Raw genomic sequence first — 16,305 nt, 5'->3', positions numbered from 1 at the left:
GCATTTAAAGTTTCATGTGTACTTTCCATACAGATAGTAACAAATTTATTTTATATTGATACTTTTGAACGCGTTTAAAATTAAGTGGACATATATTTATATGAATATTTGTTAATGAACAAAATTTTTCTACTCTTCACATGTTGTATAAATATATCTAAAATTTTCATTCTTGCACATTTATTCAGTTCATCGGAAAATATTGTCAAAAACAAGCACGGTTTTCCAGCAATCTGACCCTGCAGTCCCCTTAAGGGAGAAAAAAGCACCGGGCAATACAATGAAAAATATTGTCTGCACGTATAAAAATATAATAAATTTTCGATTCCCAACGTTGATGAGCGTTGGTGCCCCGCTCCAATGAGACTCTCATGAGACTCCTCGCTGCTGTGCTGTATTTTTTAACGAAACGATACACACGGTCGAGCCGTGCAAACTGCAGTAGCAGCCGCCACGTTCGGTAATTTCACGTCGGATTGCAACATGTTGCGACCTTCTCGCACTTTTCGATCTAACATGCCCAGCTAGCCAGCCAGCCAGCCAGCGAGACGCACAATGCGCGTCGTCGCTCGCGATAAACGGACGTCCGGAGCGGCCGTTCAGCCTCTGACGAATAACGTAACACGTTGTGAACGACGTTTGTGACACAGATCGTACGGGCCGACCGGCAGGATTTGTCGTCAGAGCGGATCTCTTGTTCGCAGCACCGGAGCTACTCGAAATTCAACATCCACTGCCTGGAGCACCAAACGCTGCACCAGACGAGCCCTGGTTCGGCGGCATTCGGCGGCCCGATCGCGCGGCTGAGGCAGAACAGCGTGTTCGTCGGCTCGAGCGCGTCGCTGCTACCGCTCGGCCGGGAGACGCCGCGGCGCGCCAAGAGCGCGTTCGACCTGCAGTCGTTGGTGTTGATGGAGGGCGTCGTCGCGCGATCCGGTAACAACCGCGGTAACGACAACGACGACGACGACGACGACGACGACGACGACGATAACGACGGCGACATCGTCTGTAATAACGATGACGACGACGGGGAAGAGCGCGACGGCGACACCCTGAGGACCCTGCGCTCCATCGGCGAGACGTTGTCGCAGCAGCAACCGTCGCGGCTACCGATGCTGCAGCAACGCGAACGCCGGCCGAGCGTCTACCAGTTTGACCGGATGGACGTGTTGGCCAGGCCGACGCTGCAACGCGAACGCGGCATGAGCATCTGCCACTTTGACCGAACGGATGTATTGGCGCGGCCGACGTTGCTGCAGCAACGTGACCGCGGCATGAGCATCTGCCAGTTCGACCGGACGGACGTGTTGGCGCGGCCGATGTTGCTGCAGCAACGTGATCGCGGCATGAGCATCTGCCAGTTCGACCGGACGGACGTGCTGGCGAGACCGATGTCGTTGCAGCAACGTGACCGCGGCAACAGCGTCTGCCACTTCGACCGGATGGACGTGTTGGCGAGGCCCACGCTTTTGCCGTCCGGGAAATCGCTGCTGCGCGAGAGACGAGTCAGCGTGTGCAACTTCTTGGAGCGGAACCACGACGAGACCGCTGGGGGCAGCAGGGGGCTACAGCGCGACCGGCGGCTGAGCGTCAGCAACGTCGACAAGATGGAGATCTCGGACAGGTCCTCGTTGTCGTCCAGGGACTTCCGCGGCAGCGTCAGCAACGTGGTGGATCGGCAGGACAGCCAAGGACCGAGACTCGCCCGCGACAGGAATAACGGCTCGTCCACCTACCACTTCGACCGTCCGTCCTGCAGCAAAACGCCTGACGTCGTGCTAGGCTACAAGGCGACGTGCGTGTAATCGCGCGGGAAAGCAAGTCTGACGGCTCCGCTCCTGCGTTTACCGTCAGTGAAATCCGCGGCGCTGACGAGCGCCGCGCGCGTTCCGACCAGATTCTTGTCGCCGGTATCCCCGTCGGCCTTAAACCGGTTCACACAAGCCGAAGCGCGGCTATGTGATGGATGGACCCGCGTCTGTCTGGGAGCTCAAAGGCGTCCCTTCTGCTTTCCTCCATTTCCTCCGCCGACGCGATATGTTTTGTGCGCGCGCGAAATTAAGCGCGCCGGCTAATTTCCTTAAAGCGCGTGCTCCATCATGGACTTGTACGCATCGACTTGATTGCAGAAGACGAGATCTCGAGGGAAGCTGTACTCTCCCCTGCCGCTGTCCGTGGGCACTTGATCTTCGTCTAGATCGTGCTTGTCTAGTCACTTAGCTACAATAAGAGTCAAGCAGACAGAGAGAGATCGAATGCCTGCGTTAATAGGACAGCTTTGTTTGAGCAGCTTCCTGCGGAGCGCTCGGAGTATTTCTACCGCGTAGACATTTCTCAGCATTTTTCCAGGTACGACGCAGATTAGAATTTTCAATTCTTTTTTCAAAATCGGTTATCGCGTTGCGAGATACTAACCGATACCATTTTTTTCTGAACATGACTTTTCTGCCTCAAAATGAAAAATATAGAAACTTGTCTTTTTTCAGCTTAACTTCGGGTTTAAATTTCGATATATTTTCATGATGTCGAATAGAAGATGAAATATTTCCACCGGCAATATTTTATTCAAAATCAACAATAAAAATAAAAAAAAAGGATAACATTCTAATGCAAAACGGAGAAAAAAAGAGATTGGAAAAACTTGGAGTTTCCCGCTGAAAATCACATACGGAGAAAATTCTTTTGAAAAATATCAATACATATATTAATTCTCCGGAATTACCATACTAACTTGTCGAGTTAAAATATCCTCAAATTATTTGCGTTTGAAGTTGTCTTAACGTGGTACAAGTTGCCATATCAACAAGCAAAGTTACGCGAGCGAACCATCAATTAATTGTCGTAATTAGTTACGCGGTATAGCACAGCACGGTATAAAAATGTCCTTCGTTTTGAGATATATTTCGTTTGGGAACGTTTTGGGAAGCACTTCTAACCTGAATCTACACAAGTTTCGGAAAATTAGGTCAGATTCCGATTAAGAATCCTAGGAAATTTTCAAGATGGAATGTACACGAGTCTATGCGGGCCGCACGGAGATCGGTCGGCAAGACCGATGCTGAGATATTCAACGAAAACGGCGAACCGCTCACTTCCGCCGGGATTTGCTTGCATACTTTCGACAGAAGGGATATTGTTTCCTTGTTCGTTCCCTCTTTCCATTTTTATTTTTTTCTCTCCCATTTCGCTGTCCGCGTTTCGTTTAGCCACAAAATAAACGTAGTAGCGAAACTACCGCGCGTCGATTCGAACAACTCTGCCGTCTCATGAATGATACATGACGGACGTTTCGATCAAATCACCGGGGAACCTGCCGTTCGTTACTCGACAATTCGTTAACGGTGTATTCGAGAGTTTTAAGCTGAACGGCGAGGGAACCGCGGGGGAAAATGGAGGAGACGCGCGCGCGCGGCGCGAATGCAGTCGTACGCCGATTTCCACGGTGAACGAGCGGAGCGGAGATGACGATCGCGCGAAATTGTAAACCGGGTTGTCTCTCGCGTACTTCTTTCTTTTTCTCAACTCTCTTGAAGCGCCTCCCGACGGCCCGAGATCCCTAATTACTGTCTTCGAAAATCGCGGACTCACGAGCGAGCGCGCTCGGTATGATGACATCGGTTCTACCGGGGAGAGAAACCAAAAGCTTTAAAGAACCGATCGACCAATTGATTCCCTCTCTTCGTCCCGTTCTCTTTCCCTCACTTTTTCTCCATCTTTACACTCGTAGATGTAATTATAAGTGGAGGTCTTCACTCCGTGTCTCTCTCTTTCTCCCTTTGTCTTTCTTACACTATTACTCCTTTTCGTCCTCGCGAGACGCAAGCTGTCGTAGGAGCGAGCCGTAGAAATTAGTCTATTCTTCGGAGACGAGGTCCCGTGTAGCACCTCCTCCGACTCGTAGACGTACGCACGGGCTCTCGCGAATTGTCTGCACGCGCGAAAAAGCGCGCGCAAGCCGGCGGGGCGCTTGCGCGCGCTTCGTCGTCGGCGCGGCCGAGATCGCTCGATCCCGCAGAACTCGTGAAATCGCTATCGAGCATCCGAGCGGACATCCACGCACGACGAAAGAACGACACATGCTCAGGGATTATTTCAAAGGAGAAACCAGAGGAGATAACGAAAAAGAAACAAACGTCTTCACTCCTCCTCTCCCCGCACATCGGAAACAATCAGCCTCCGCGCTTGTTGCGGAGCTATCGGGACGCGCGTCCGCTTTTCCGCACATAATCGAATGCCGTTCGCCAGGCCCCGTTATTTTGGCGAACGTTCAATTGGCTTGATTTCTCGATTAATCGCGCGCATCGACCGATTTGCATTAATTAATACACGTGCTCATTTGCAGCCGCGCGGCGAGCGCCGCATCGCGAACGGCGAAAGACTGCATCGTCACGTACACCAAACTTCATAAATGCACTCCTGTTCCCTGAATGAAGAAGATATTCAATTGTCAAAAGGAACGATCATTCAGTATACTTCTTTTTTTCTTCTTTTTTTCTCAGGTAATGTTAATCTTCAGTAAAAAAATATTTGCTTGATAACAATTTTGAGCTGTACTCACCAAATCAAATTTTAGAAACATTCGTCATCATGTACTCGAAGGAAGACTTTATTTTTTTTTTTCAAGGATGTTATAAACTTTATATAAAAGAAAGAAGAAACCAGATTTTGGCTTTAATTTAATATTCTTCGTTGAAGTACTAAACTTACTAAGATTCAGAATGTATCTTGGGTAAATCTGATGCTTATGGTGAACTTGTAACAGATTTTCAGACATACAACCTTATGAAATATTTGAAATAAGCAATATCGCATTCCAATGCAGTGTGTATTTTTCTGTGTGTGGCCTAGTAACATTTTCTGTCAGGAGCATGTCTAAATACTTACGAGTCATAATTGTTGATTATATATTCAATAATTGATAAATAATTGATACATCAACAATCATGATGTATGAATATTTAGATATGATATGTCTGAGCGAAAATGTCAAATGTCATCATGCTAGGGGAACAGGATTGCATTTGTAACATGAAGTTTGCTACAAAAGCGGACTTCGAAATCGCGTCCCTCTCGGTTTCGAAAATGAAAAGAGAAAGGAATGACATCACGAAGTTCTCTCCTCGCAGTGTAACGCAAGATTATCGTAAAGTACAAAAGACGCTCGATGAACCATTACTATTCTAAAACCATCGTACGCAATAGAAATGTAATATTATATCATCGCCGTCATATCTTCACAAAGATATAATATATCCGTTTTACGATATAACGAAATGACATATTTTGAATAATCGATAGTTTTACTACATGGCGCATGCACACACATACACACGCGCGTTGTGTATGTGACTATGCACATTCGTACGTGCGTAAACTGATATGTCACACAGATATTTTCAGAGAGCCTACATATTTTTATCTATCGAGGTGTAAGAGAGAAATTAAACTTTTAACGAAATTATTCATAGACTTAGTTCCCTCAACATTGAGCGATATATGTAGCGTGCGCGTTCGATACTGGAGTGTTTCTAGAGGGTGATTAATAGTCGCATGAGTATTCGTAGCGTAAAAATGAAGGAAATTATCTCACCCAGCCGACATTATATTTCTCCCCCTCTCTGTCTCTCTCCTCTCTGTTTCTCTTTGTTGTCAGAGTCTTACTAAAAGAAAATTTGATGAGTAGAGAGAGATATATAATCGGGACTCAATGTCTGCTTAATTCATTCAAGATCACCCGACGCGATCATCTGTATGAAAATTACAACGAGATTATTGCATATGTATATTAGCAGATAAGATGTTTGAAATGTTTAATTTCGCGGGAGAAATTGGATCTCTGATGAGATGAGAAAATTATCATAATAATTCTGGCGTGCATTTACGCAAAATGCGAAAACGTGAATTATCGGCGACTGTTGTCACTTTCTTCTTGTCACTTTCTTCTGTTCTTGTCTCGACATGATCGCACGGCTATAATCGAAAAGCATAGCCCAATAACATACTGACAAGGAGATGACGCAATCTGTTTCATCGATTTCAACACGAGTCATAGCGCACTCGATAGCTATGATGCCGTGTATAAACGTCCTAACATAATATGCGTGAATGCGTCTTTGTTTACGAATAATTTACAGTTAAAGTTTGGCTCGCGGAGCCGTGCCTGCCACACATAGGGCGCAAGTTACGACACTCTTTCACGAAGCGGCGTGGCTGATTGTGAGCAGACAGAGGCTCCCGCGCCGCGAACACTTTTGCGCCAACGACGGCGTTCGAGTCCCGCCGACGACGGGTTCGTTTTTTTTTCGTATCTAACGACATGTAATAAATATTTTTATATTGTTCTTATGTATAATTCCTTTTTTTGTTTCTATGCTATTAATCAAGGCTAATTAGGAGAGTCAGGTCTTTCAAATATGAACACAACTTTTTTATTAATTACAATAAAATGTTTTTGTCCGTATCAAAACACACACACACACACACACATAAGACAAATATAAGGCACATAAATGAAAGTTACGTATTATAAAATGTGGTCATGCAGTCGCAACTCTGCGGATGGAATGCCGTATAAAAGCATGTAAAACATAATAGTTTTTTGCACCAACTGCACGTAACGAACGCATAATTTTTTGCACAAATACACTTTTGACTATGTATAGTTGGTGGAAAACATATTTGATTGACATTGTAAAATACCTCGCGACTGTCAACAAGACTGGACGCATACTACGCATATTGGAGCATAAAATTGAAAACTGGTGCTGATAACAGATAGTGTGTGAGCGATTGTATACGAATCGCATCTTGCGAAGCGCGAGTGTTCAAATTTATACTTTCGTCGCCGATATATAAAGAAGGACAGTTCTGTATACGCTTTATAATGATTTTGACCTGTCTATAGAAATAAACATCGCACGGTTGACAAATTGGCGTACATTAATGTACGCCAATTTGTCAACCGTGCGATGTTTATTTCTATAGACAGGTCAAAATCATTATAAAGCGTATACAGAACTGTCCTTCTTTATATACCGGCGACGAAAGTATAAATTTGGTGGTATTGTTTGTAGGTTACACGTTGGCCTATTGTTATTATCGCGAAATATTTCGTTATACATATGGACATTCTTTTGTCCTCCCCAAGAATCAACAAGAAATAAAAACTGATGATTACCAACGTACGGCTTGAGAACCAGTTTCAAATATTGCTGGTAGAGAGACGTTGTTAATTTCCCTGATTTGGAGCAGACTGGAACAACATTTTTACATAATAGCAATAACGCATCTATCTCTTTCTGTACCCGGACTCCAAATATGTCGGAAGTCTTTTGTAAGCAAACGAACACTTTATTTAATAGCTTGCCCGATTGTGTGACAGAATATTGTGCAGTATAAGAGTGAGTCACTTTATTTAGATCGCCGATATATAATTGTACGAATTTTTCGCCAGTGTACGTTCGTGCAACATTTACGCGATATTCGCAGCCGGTTTGGTCAGAATTTACTATGAAATCCGGGTCGTAATCCGGTGATATACTTCTAATTAATTCTTGAAAGTGTACAGCGTATTCCATCACAGCTTGCGGTGATATTATTTCTCTTTTTGATAAATACCGAACAACTCGACGGTTAGAAATTTTGTATTCATGTAGAAATGACGTTAACCATGTGTTCGATGCTACAAAGCGGAAAGCTTTGCCATGTTCTTCGCTTTCTTCTCCTTGTTTGTTATATTGAACGGCTGCAGCCATCGCCCACTGTTGAAGAAGACGTCGCGTAACAAGTTGCCTTTGCTCTCTTGCTTCCGTAAACCGATCATACACATTCCGTTTTATTAATTGCAGCTTATCCCAATAATTTCCACCAGATAAAATGTATTTGCGGAAGCGTGCAACTTCACTGTGATAATGCAAATGCTGTTTAAACTTGCTTTGTAACGTACGGAAGCTCCAATTCGGATGTTCGTTTGCGGTCATAACTATTTTCAATTTTACATCATACGGCACTAGATCCATCGCTGCAACTTTTTGCGGAGGTTCGTAGTCTTCCGTTCTTTGACTCGTATGAGGCTTGTCCGGAGAAGACTCTTCTGTTCTTTGACTCGTATGAGGCTCGTCCGAAGAAGACGATCGAACATCTTCCATCGCGTCTTCTTCAATCACGTATTCTCCTTCTGCTATATAATATTCCACCTCATCTGATATTTTATGTTTTCCCAACAGTTTAATTAATTTTTCAAACAATTTTCCGCCAATTAATTTGGAATTTTTTGATAATTTTCTTGGCGCTTCATTATTAATTAAATTAAATTGTATCAGGACATCTGCAAATATGAATTCAATATAATTGATATTGTATACAAGGCCAATAACAATACGTACAAATATATCTTTCCATTGCTCACACATTCAATATATTTACCTCGAAGATATTCTATTCTATTGCGTCCGTCAACTCTTCTTTCGTAATATCACATTTTGCTAGATTTTGCACATAGCTGATCGTTGCTTCATCTACAAACGTGGTTTCCATTTTTAACACGAGTTTTTCACTGTTCACGTTACGAAGGCTGCCCAGAGAATGAAGCGAGCACGTCACAAAACATGAGAATCCCTCTGCGAGAAGGGGAAAGGGAAGAGGGTTCCTTTCCACTTGTAACGGTTCTAACGGCTCTCGGGTTTCTCTCACACAAAATAATCACTGTCTGCCCATTTCTTTCCCATACCATACGAAATATTTATGCGAAATAGATTTACACGAAAAAAACATTTTATTGTAATTAATAAAAAAGTTGTGTTCATATTTGAAAGACCTGACTCTCCTAGTTAGCCTTGATTAATAGCGTAGAAACAAAAAAAGGAATTATACATAAGAACAATATAAAAATATTTATTACATGTCTTTACATACGAAAAAAAAAACGAACCAGTCGTCGGCGGGACTCGAACGCCGTCGTCGGCGCAAAAGTGTTCGCGGCGCGGGAGCCTCTGTCTGCTCACAACCAGCCACGCCGCTTCGTGAAAGAGTGTCGTAACTTGCGCCCTATATGGGGCACGGCTCCGCGAGCCAAACTTTAACTGCAAATTACTCGTAAACAAAGACGCATTCACGCATATTATGTTAGGACGTTTATACACGGCATCATAGCTATCGAGTGTGCTATGACTCGTGTTGAAATCGATGAAACAGGTTGCGTCATCTCCTTGTGAGCTATGGAGAAATGATAAAGCTATGTACCTTACTTGCGGTAGTTAATGTGTTATTGTTCCGAAGCGGTCAATTGCAAAAATTGCAAACGAAATGATATGCGAGAGCATCGTCCTGTGAGATGTATTAGAATATTTCTCGCGACCAGAGCGCGAATGTTTACCTCTATTGTCAAATTTTATCGAACTATTATAATAACTAGCTCACTCTCGTGTCAGCTGTCGAAATTCATTAACAACGGGACCTTCTAATTAGTCAGTAATGAGGTGTAGAATAATGAGATATACAAATACGTAGCCACGTTCAGACCAAAGATAAGCTTTAAATTTAAGATTACTATACCATTTTATGCGAGAGGCGTGACACAGAATCACAAACGAAGACTTAACCGGTTTAATAGAAGAAGCTCACGGAACAGCTTTACAAGCAGCTTTACAAAAGTTTTAAACACACACATGCGTCCGCATACTGATTGTTCTTCGAGAAATATTAAACTCCTCATTTTCTAAGCTAAATTCTTTATACTCTCATACTCTGTATTAACATTTCAGAGCTTTCAAAATGTTACAAAACAGGTTACAATGAGTTAAATCAATTTTTTCGATGCGTCAAAGTCTCTCGTTTTTTATTTCTTTCTTCCTCTAAACACACTTTATGTCCACCAAAAACGATAAGTCTTCCTTAGTTTCTATCGTAGATCAATTCCCACTTTGACCGAAGGCGATCGGCGTTTTCCGTCGCGCTAATCTAATCTGACCGGGCTTGAAATTGATTCTCCAACCGGAAGAGTAACCAGTACACGTCTATCAGAAGCACGGCAGTCTCAGCAGCTGTATCCAGCAGTTTTTGTTTCACACCGCTACGACGTCTAGAGCCGGAAATATCGGCGTTTCCGCCTCCGACGCGCTTCCGATCGCCTCGGCGCTTTTAGCGAGTCTGCCCGCGGCATCTGTTATGCGCGGGTGGGGTCAGGCCCCCGCGTTCGGAATGTTCGTCGCAGCTACATTGTACTTCCAGAATGCGGGCCCTTCCGCCTTTGTAGTGGCTAGCTCTGGCCGCACGCCGCACGTGCTTCGTCCGCCGGCTGTCACGCATGCGTAGTGAACACGACCCAACCGACACGAGGTCGTTCACTTCCTTCGAGCTCGCTCTCGCTCGCACTTCACGGCGCGTTTCGTTCTGGGCACACGATGCGACAGAGGTGGGGGATGTCTCGCTCGCTCGCGTCAGGTCGCCGAAACTTCAGACGGCTGTAACTCGCGAACGAGTCGACGTAGACGCGTGAAACAAGAAGCGATTCTTGCAGTGCGCGCATGTATCGCTCTTTTCCTTTTCGTCATTCATGTCGATTCGCAGGACGATCGTAGATCACGGATTAAAGGGAGGCTTTACGCACGACGCATCCTCTTTTTTCTCACTCGCGGCAGAAATTGGAATTAAATTAAAGCTTGAAGTAGCTGTGTAACTTCTTCCTTCTGTCATCCTTTCTCGATTTCCATCTTCCATCGTGACGATAACGAGATCAATATTGTTAGATCGTAGATCGAAGCGCAGGAATAATCGGAACATGGTTCGCGGAATGAAGAGCCGATTAGTTTGCGGACGTGTGTGTTTTATCGAAATTTTCTCCTCTGCTTCGGTGAGCTCGATCAGCCGCAGCTCAGTCTTTGCTTGTAATCCCGGCACGCCCCGTAAAATACGAATAATTCATAAATTGCATTAATTTTGCGATGTCACGCTGAGACGTGTCTCAGTAATGCAACGTTCGTTGCAACATATTTGAAACTCTCGACGATTTAGACTGTTCCAATCAAAAGAACTCGAGTTCTAAGAGTAAGAGCGCATATTTTTCCATAGGCGTCCAGTAAGTAAACACGAGGCAGGCATTTCTTGCGTACACGCATTATTCTTCTGCACAAGAGCGTCGCATTTGTTTATTCATTTGCCTACGACTCGCTCGACGAACGGCGGAGCTTCAACACTTTTCCTCCGACGCACTTCGGAGCGCAGCTGTGACGGCAGAATTTATTCTTGAATAATTCTCAAAAGATACCTTTTGCTCATTGGACATTGCGCGGACGTTTCGGAATGCGTCGCGAGTCGCTGAGTCGTTCCGCAAAAGAGCGTGCATTAATCTCGACTTGCCGGCGAAATTGCCAAATAATGTCCATTCTATCGACGGCGTTGAGTGACGTCGATTGTTTCGCAAATTCCGCGAAATGTGAGAATTCCCGCGGGAACATCGAGCGTGCGTTTTCGTTCCATCCCTCCCTTTCTTTCTGTTGCCTTTTCCTTTATCTTGGCCCGCACACGCTCGAAGATTTTGAAGGTACAATGTCAAAGCACCATGTATGAATGAGAACAGTAGCGTTAATCTTCGGACGTGGCACGAACATATGATGATGGATGATCAAGAGAGAGTCTCTCTTTATTCGTCGCGGAGAGCGACCCGCGAATTGGGCGAATTTGTCGCGGCGTAAGAATGTTTATGATTCCAGTCGACGCTAACGATTTATGTTACGGCATACCGATGTAGCCTACATTGTCTTCGGTCGCATGTTCGCTCCGTTTGCAGTCAGAGACTGGATGCGAATCGCACGACGGCGATCAAACGACGCGCATTTTGAACGTTGTGTTAAAACCGTATGCGTGTATTTCCGATTGTCGCATCGAAAGTTTAAACATCGTTGGAGCTCCCGCAGCGCGCGCTCTGGGGGAGTGGCTTAATTAATAATATATTCGACCGGCCGGCTCTTATTTCCCGTCCGCTCGTTAACGCGACCGACGGTATCGAATGGTTTGTTTATATATATATGATTTTTATGGTCTCGTGCAATTTTTAGATTATAGAGAATAATTTTGTGAGTATGTTAGCGAATGACTTTTTTACAATAAACATTGTTTGAAAGGACATCGAAATAAAGGCTTTCAATGACACGAAGGGAAACGTAATTCCAAATTTCATGTAAAAATGGGGGGAGGAGACGAGCGAGTTCCTCTCTCTCTCTCTCTCTCTCTCTCGTTCTCCTCCTTTCTCCCTCTCCCTCTCTCCCTCCATCACAGTTTGCTGTGGCAATATTTGGACAACGATCGTCGATGGATTAATCTCATCTCGGATTATCCGTGTTGTTGTTTCTCAAAAATACCAGCGCGGTGACAAATGCGTCCGTTAGCTCGCGCGCTTTCACGAACTTCCCCAAAGGAATTGCCCGGCGATTACCACACACGATAAAGTGCAGAGGAAGAGGCGGCGATGGCGGCGATGGCGGACGAAATGCACTGCCCTCGCGAAACCCAGTAGTTCTTTTGCCGACCGGAAATTCTCGTAAAAGCTCTCTCAATTTCGAAATATCCTGACGTGCCGCGTCGCGTCTTATCGCGCACGGCGATTATGAAGCTCGTTATCCTGAAACCGGTAGACTTTTAAAGCGAAGCGCACAAAGTGGTTCCTTCCGCCTCCCCATTCAAGCCTCCCCATTCAATTTGCCGAACTTTGGAATCCAACAACACGGAATAATTAATCCGGCGCGTTACGTTTCTCTTTTTCCGCAGCGGTTATTTCTATATCTGCCGACCGACAGTCACTTTTGCGTGATTTATCTCGTGAAAACGCGTCACACTTTTGTAATTCGCGCGGGGTTTACGACTTACTTTTCTTTTCCTTTTTGCTTTTTTTTTCCTTTGAGATAACAGTTTTTCTTTCGCGACAATTCCTTTGCGTGAAATGTTGCTCCTTTGAAACTTCGCGCTTCAACGTGTCTCTTGCACGATTTCGAGATCGAGTCTGAGCACGTACGAGCTGTCGACTGTTCCGTCATATTCGCCTTAAGGTGAAAGCATATGTAAGCGTCCCTCACAGATTTTGATGCACTTTGAACATATCGCGGAGTAACTAAAAATAAGAGACAGGCTTGTACGTGTGCCTTCGCATGTTCAATTTGTATTTTATTTGTTTAATTTAATTTTTCATTTGTTCCGTTTTACGCGCGTCTCGAGCTTTTATTTCATTTCGTCTCGCTTATTAATTTTATTTCGTACCCGTTTTCGCATGTTTAAATCTTCCGGTCTGATAAAATTCGTTTTAAAATTCGTAAGCGGATATCGTTGAAATTGAGTCACATATACATACGAAAAATTATTTCAGACAAAAGTTTTACAGTACTTGATACTCTTAATCGTAAATGTGTACGTTTGAACTTTTCAAGAACGTCGCTTTTTGACAAACCCCCGAGTCTCGCGTAACACATCTCTAAAAAACATGAATATAGAATTACAAGGTATATTATTGAATACATAAAATCCTTTCATCTGAAACATTTTTCTCTCTCACACAATCTGAAACAGTTTCAAACACGCTCGCTCATGGATTTCACCGAATCACCGTCCGAGGGGGAATTCTCTCAATCCCTAAACGCGCGTGAGAGGGCACACATGAAGAGACACGCGTCCGTTTTATTCCAGCTGCTTCACGACATATCGAAATCGGTGCAGGACGCTTCCATATGTTTCCTCGTTACACGTCCCGACTGACGTCCTTCCGGCGTGATGCGCGGATTGCCTTTACGATCGCGCTAAACTGTTTCAGCAGTGAGGAAACAAGCGTCTAAAACTGTTTAATACAGCCCATCAATAATATCGACTAAACGTCAAATATCTCCGCGATGAGGAATACCCGGGGCATGGCTGTTCTTCTACCGCTTCAATCCGTCACACTTTTGCCCGGTCCTTACTTTACGAAATATCCTTCTCCTCTTCCTCTCCCTCCGCCTTGTCCCGGCCGAATCACCGCCGTCGACAGCGCGCGTGGCAAGCAAAAATTACGTGTGTAGTCGAGCGTCTGCATCATCGTTGTCTGCGAAATGCTCGTTATTTCCGCGCGATTCAGCGATTACGCCGCTTCGCCTCTACGGCGAAGCGCGCATCAACGGAGACACAATGGAGCGCAACACTCTCCGTGTACTGCGAACATTAAACGCGAATTGTTGAAACGATATATCCGTGCTTCTTCTCTCGTTTTACCTGCTCCGCCGAAGCGTTGGCTTTTTTCCTCCCTTTTTGCCGGCGCGCAGTCGCGCGGCGCCGACGGATTGGGAATTTGCGTGCGTTTTCGCCGTTCATCTTCCGTCTCTCCTGTTTTCGTTGATTAAACTTCAGCCGTAACGCCATTTCCGCGTTTTAAGCGCCGCTGCTTGCGAGACACGCGTCCGTGGCCCTGTTTCGCGTTATCCGCGGATGAGCTTTCTTTTATCTCGTTCATCTCGGGGAATTTTATGAATATCTCGCGTCCGGACAAGAAATGAGCAAGATCATCCCTATGGTCCGCGCACTGCTGCCGCGAGATAACGTTTCCGTATCACCCCACTACCGAGGTCCCAAGAATCCGCAAAATTAACTTCGTGACGCGCGCGGGTATCGCGCGGATAAAATGTATGAATATTTAAAGACATGAATACTTCAAAAGATCTTGACTCGAGATCGTGTAACTTACTTATTAAAGTACTTCCCGACTTTTTCTCTCTTTTTCTACGCTACAACGCCCGCACTTTTTTCAATTTAACGTTCTATAATATAATATCCGGAAGGAATTTGATCAACTGCGATCGGAGCGAGAATCGCGGATGCTAATGCGCGATTAGGATCTTCTCGGCAGGATGAAGCGAAGGAGAGAGCGTTTCTTCTTCTTTCTTCCTTTATCTCTTTCTCAGTTTCACTCAGTTGGAGGAGAGCAGAGGCGGGGGGCTTCAATTAGAAAAATTAAAAACGGCGGATCGGACAGACGGCGGAGAAAAGAGATCGAGGAAAGTTTTAGCGAATAGAATCGCTCGTACGCTCGTCTGGGCTTAATTTCTTCAAAGGAACTCGAATTGCACGCTAAAGCCTGTTTGAAGAATTCTCTCAATAGAGAAGAATTCACTTAACGGAGTTCCCCGTTTCACGATAATTTGGCGAAACACAATTTCGCTCGGAATTATTTTTTCACCTTCGCGCCGAGAGATCCTGCAATGACGCGGTAGATTTCTAACAGATAAGTCGTCGACCGTGAGATTGCGATGGGCTTTACGAGTTATACGCCACCTTAGGATGGGGAGGTAACGTCGAAGGTTCGCAGGATCAGGCAACGATTTAACATCTTGTCTTGGTGATATCGGCACCGGCACGTCCCGCTTAGGATCGTGGCTTTTTCTCACGGTTGTTGAACGAATTCGAAAGTGGGACGACTATTTCACCGCCGCCACGGTCTGTCTTCGCAGCCGACGAGGGACAAGGGAGAGAATAAACTGACGAGCGCCTCGGCAAAGGCAGGTGAACTTGGAAGATTCGAGGAGACGAGGAGCTCGCGGAGATACGGTAACAATCCGCTGGCAGCTATCACAAGTTTCATGGCTCTTGCGACGAAATGCGAAAGAAGCGTAAAAAGCAAAAGTCTTGCATCCTGTTTTCTTCTCCAAGGTAAGTGATCCTTCTTAGTCGAACATTCGACTAACTTTATTAGCGTTAACTGAATGCAGAGAACGAGTGGGGAAATGTCTGAATTGAAAGGCTCTCAACCTGCAACGCTGCATTGTGATTCTTCAATATTATATGTAACCACAGAGAGATCGTGAACTTGGAAACGTTATTCGACATGACCGATCTTTTATTCTTTCTTAATTTAATACATACCACGGTCGAAGATTTATATTCTGACTGAAGGACGAACGGAAATTAAAAGTTTAGATTGAAAATTTAAATGAGTTTTTCGTCAATACATTTCATAATATGCACATTATTACGTGATATTGCTATTTCCATCTCTTTCTGCAATAATGGGCAAACAGAAAAAAATTGTTTCAAACAGAACAAAATCATTCCACGTGCCATGCATCAATTTTATAGTTCTTTAATTTATTATCTGACGATTTAGGATACATTCGAAATAATAACACACAAAATTGAGGATTATAAATTTAAATTAGAAATTATAAGATTAAAAATTCACGACAGCTACACGAGTGAATTTGTTTTCATCATTTTGCATATTATTACATGCACTTATCGTCGCACAACACGTGCTGTCTGATAACTTATCGTCGCACGAGTGAACATGCATAT

The 16,305-nt window shown here is 44.6% G+C and overlaps 2 protein-coding genes across 6 annotated transcripts in view; one reads left to right on the top strand and one right to left on the bottom strand.

Moving 5' to 3' along the window:
• LOC105192666 (uncharacterized) overlaps positions 1-4,622 on the top strand; it is a 36,668-nt gene extending 32,046 nt beyond the window's left edge. For 4 of the 5 annotated variants that reach the window (XM_025298302.1, XM_025298301.1, XM_025298300.1 and 1 more), the window contains one exon: positions 651-4,622. In XM_025298302.1, the coding sequence (XP_025154087.1) occupies positions 651-1,808 (1,158 nt within the window). In that variant the 3' untranslated portion in view covers positions 1,809-4,622. The remainder of the gene's footprint in view (positions 1-650) is intronic. The other variant, XM_019840160.2, reaches the window with a different exon arrangement.
• Positions 4,623-6,940: 2,318 nt separating this feature from the next.
• On the bottom strand, positions 6,941-8,798 carry LOC112588423 (uncharacterized). Its single transcript, XM_025298333.1, has 2 exons — positions 8,428-8,798; positions 6,941-8,329 (listed from the first exon to the last, which is right to left on the bottom strand). Exon 2 carries the CDS (start codon positions 8,148-8,150, stop codon positions 7,002-7,004), a length of 1,149 nt encoding a protein of 382 aa, XP_025154118.1. The 5' UTR covers positions 8,151-8,329; positions 8,428-8,798; the 3' UTR covers positions 6,941-7,001.
• Between the last annotated feature and the right edge of the window lie 7,507 nt (positions 8,799-16,305).

The sequence above is a fragment of the Harpegnathos saltator genome, unplaced genomic scaffold, assembly GCF_003227715.2.
Source record: "Harpegnathos saltator strain DR-91 unplaced genomic scaffold, Hsal_v8.6 scaffold213, whole genome shotgun sequence".
Lineage (NCBI taxonomy): Eukaryota > Metazoa > Arthropoda > Insecta > Hymenoptera > Formicidae > Harpegnathos > Harpegnathos saltator.
The sequence above is the reverse complement of the archived record's forward strand: the minus strand, read 5'-3'. Positions and strand labels throughout refer to the sequence as shown.

Coding starts and splice junctions, on each gene's coding strand:
- LOC112588423 (XM_025298333.1), bottom strand. CDS start 8,150: ATGGAAGATGTTCGATCGTCTTCTTCGGACGAGCCTCATACGAGTCAA.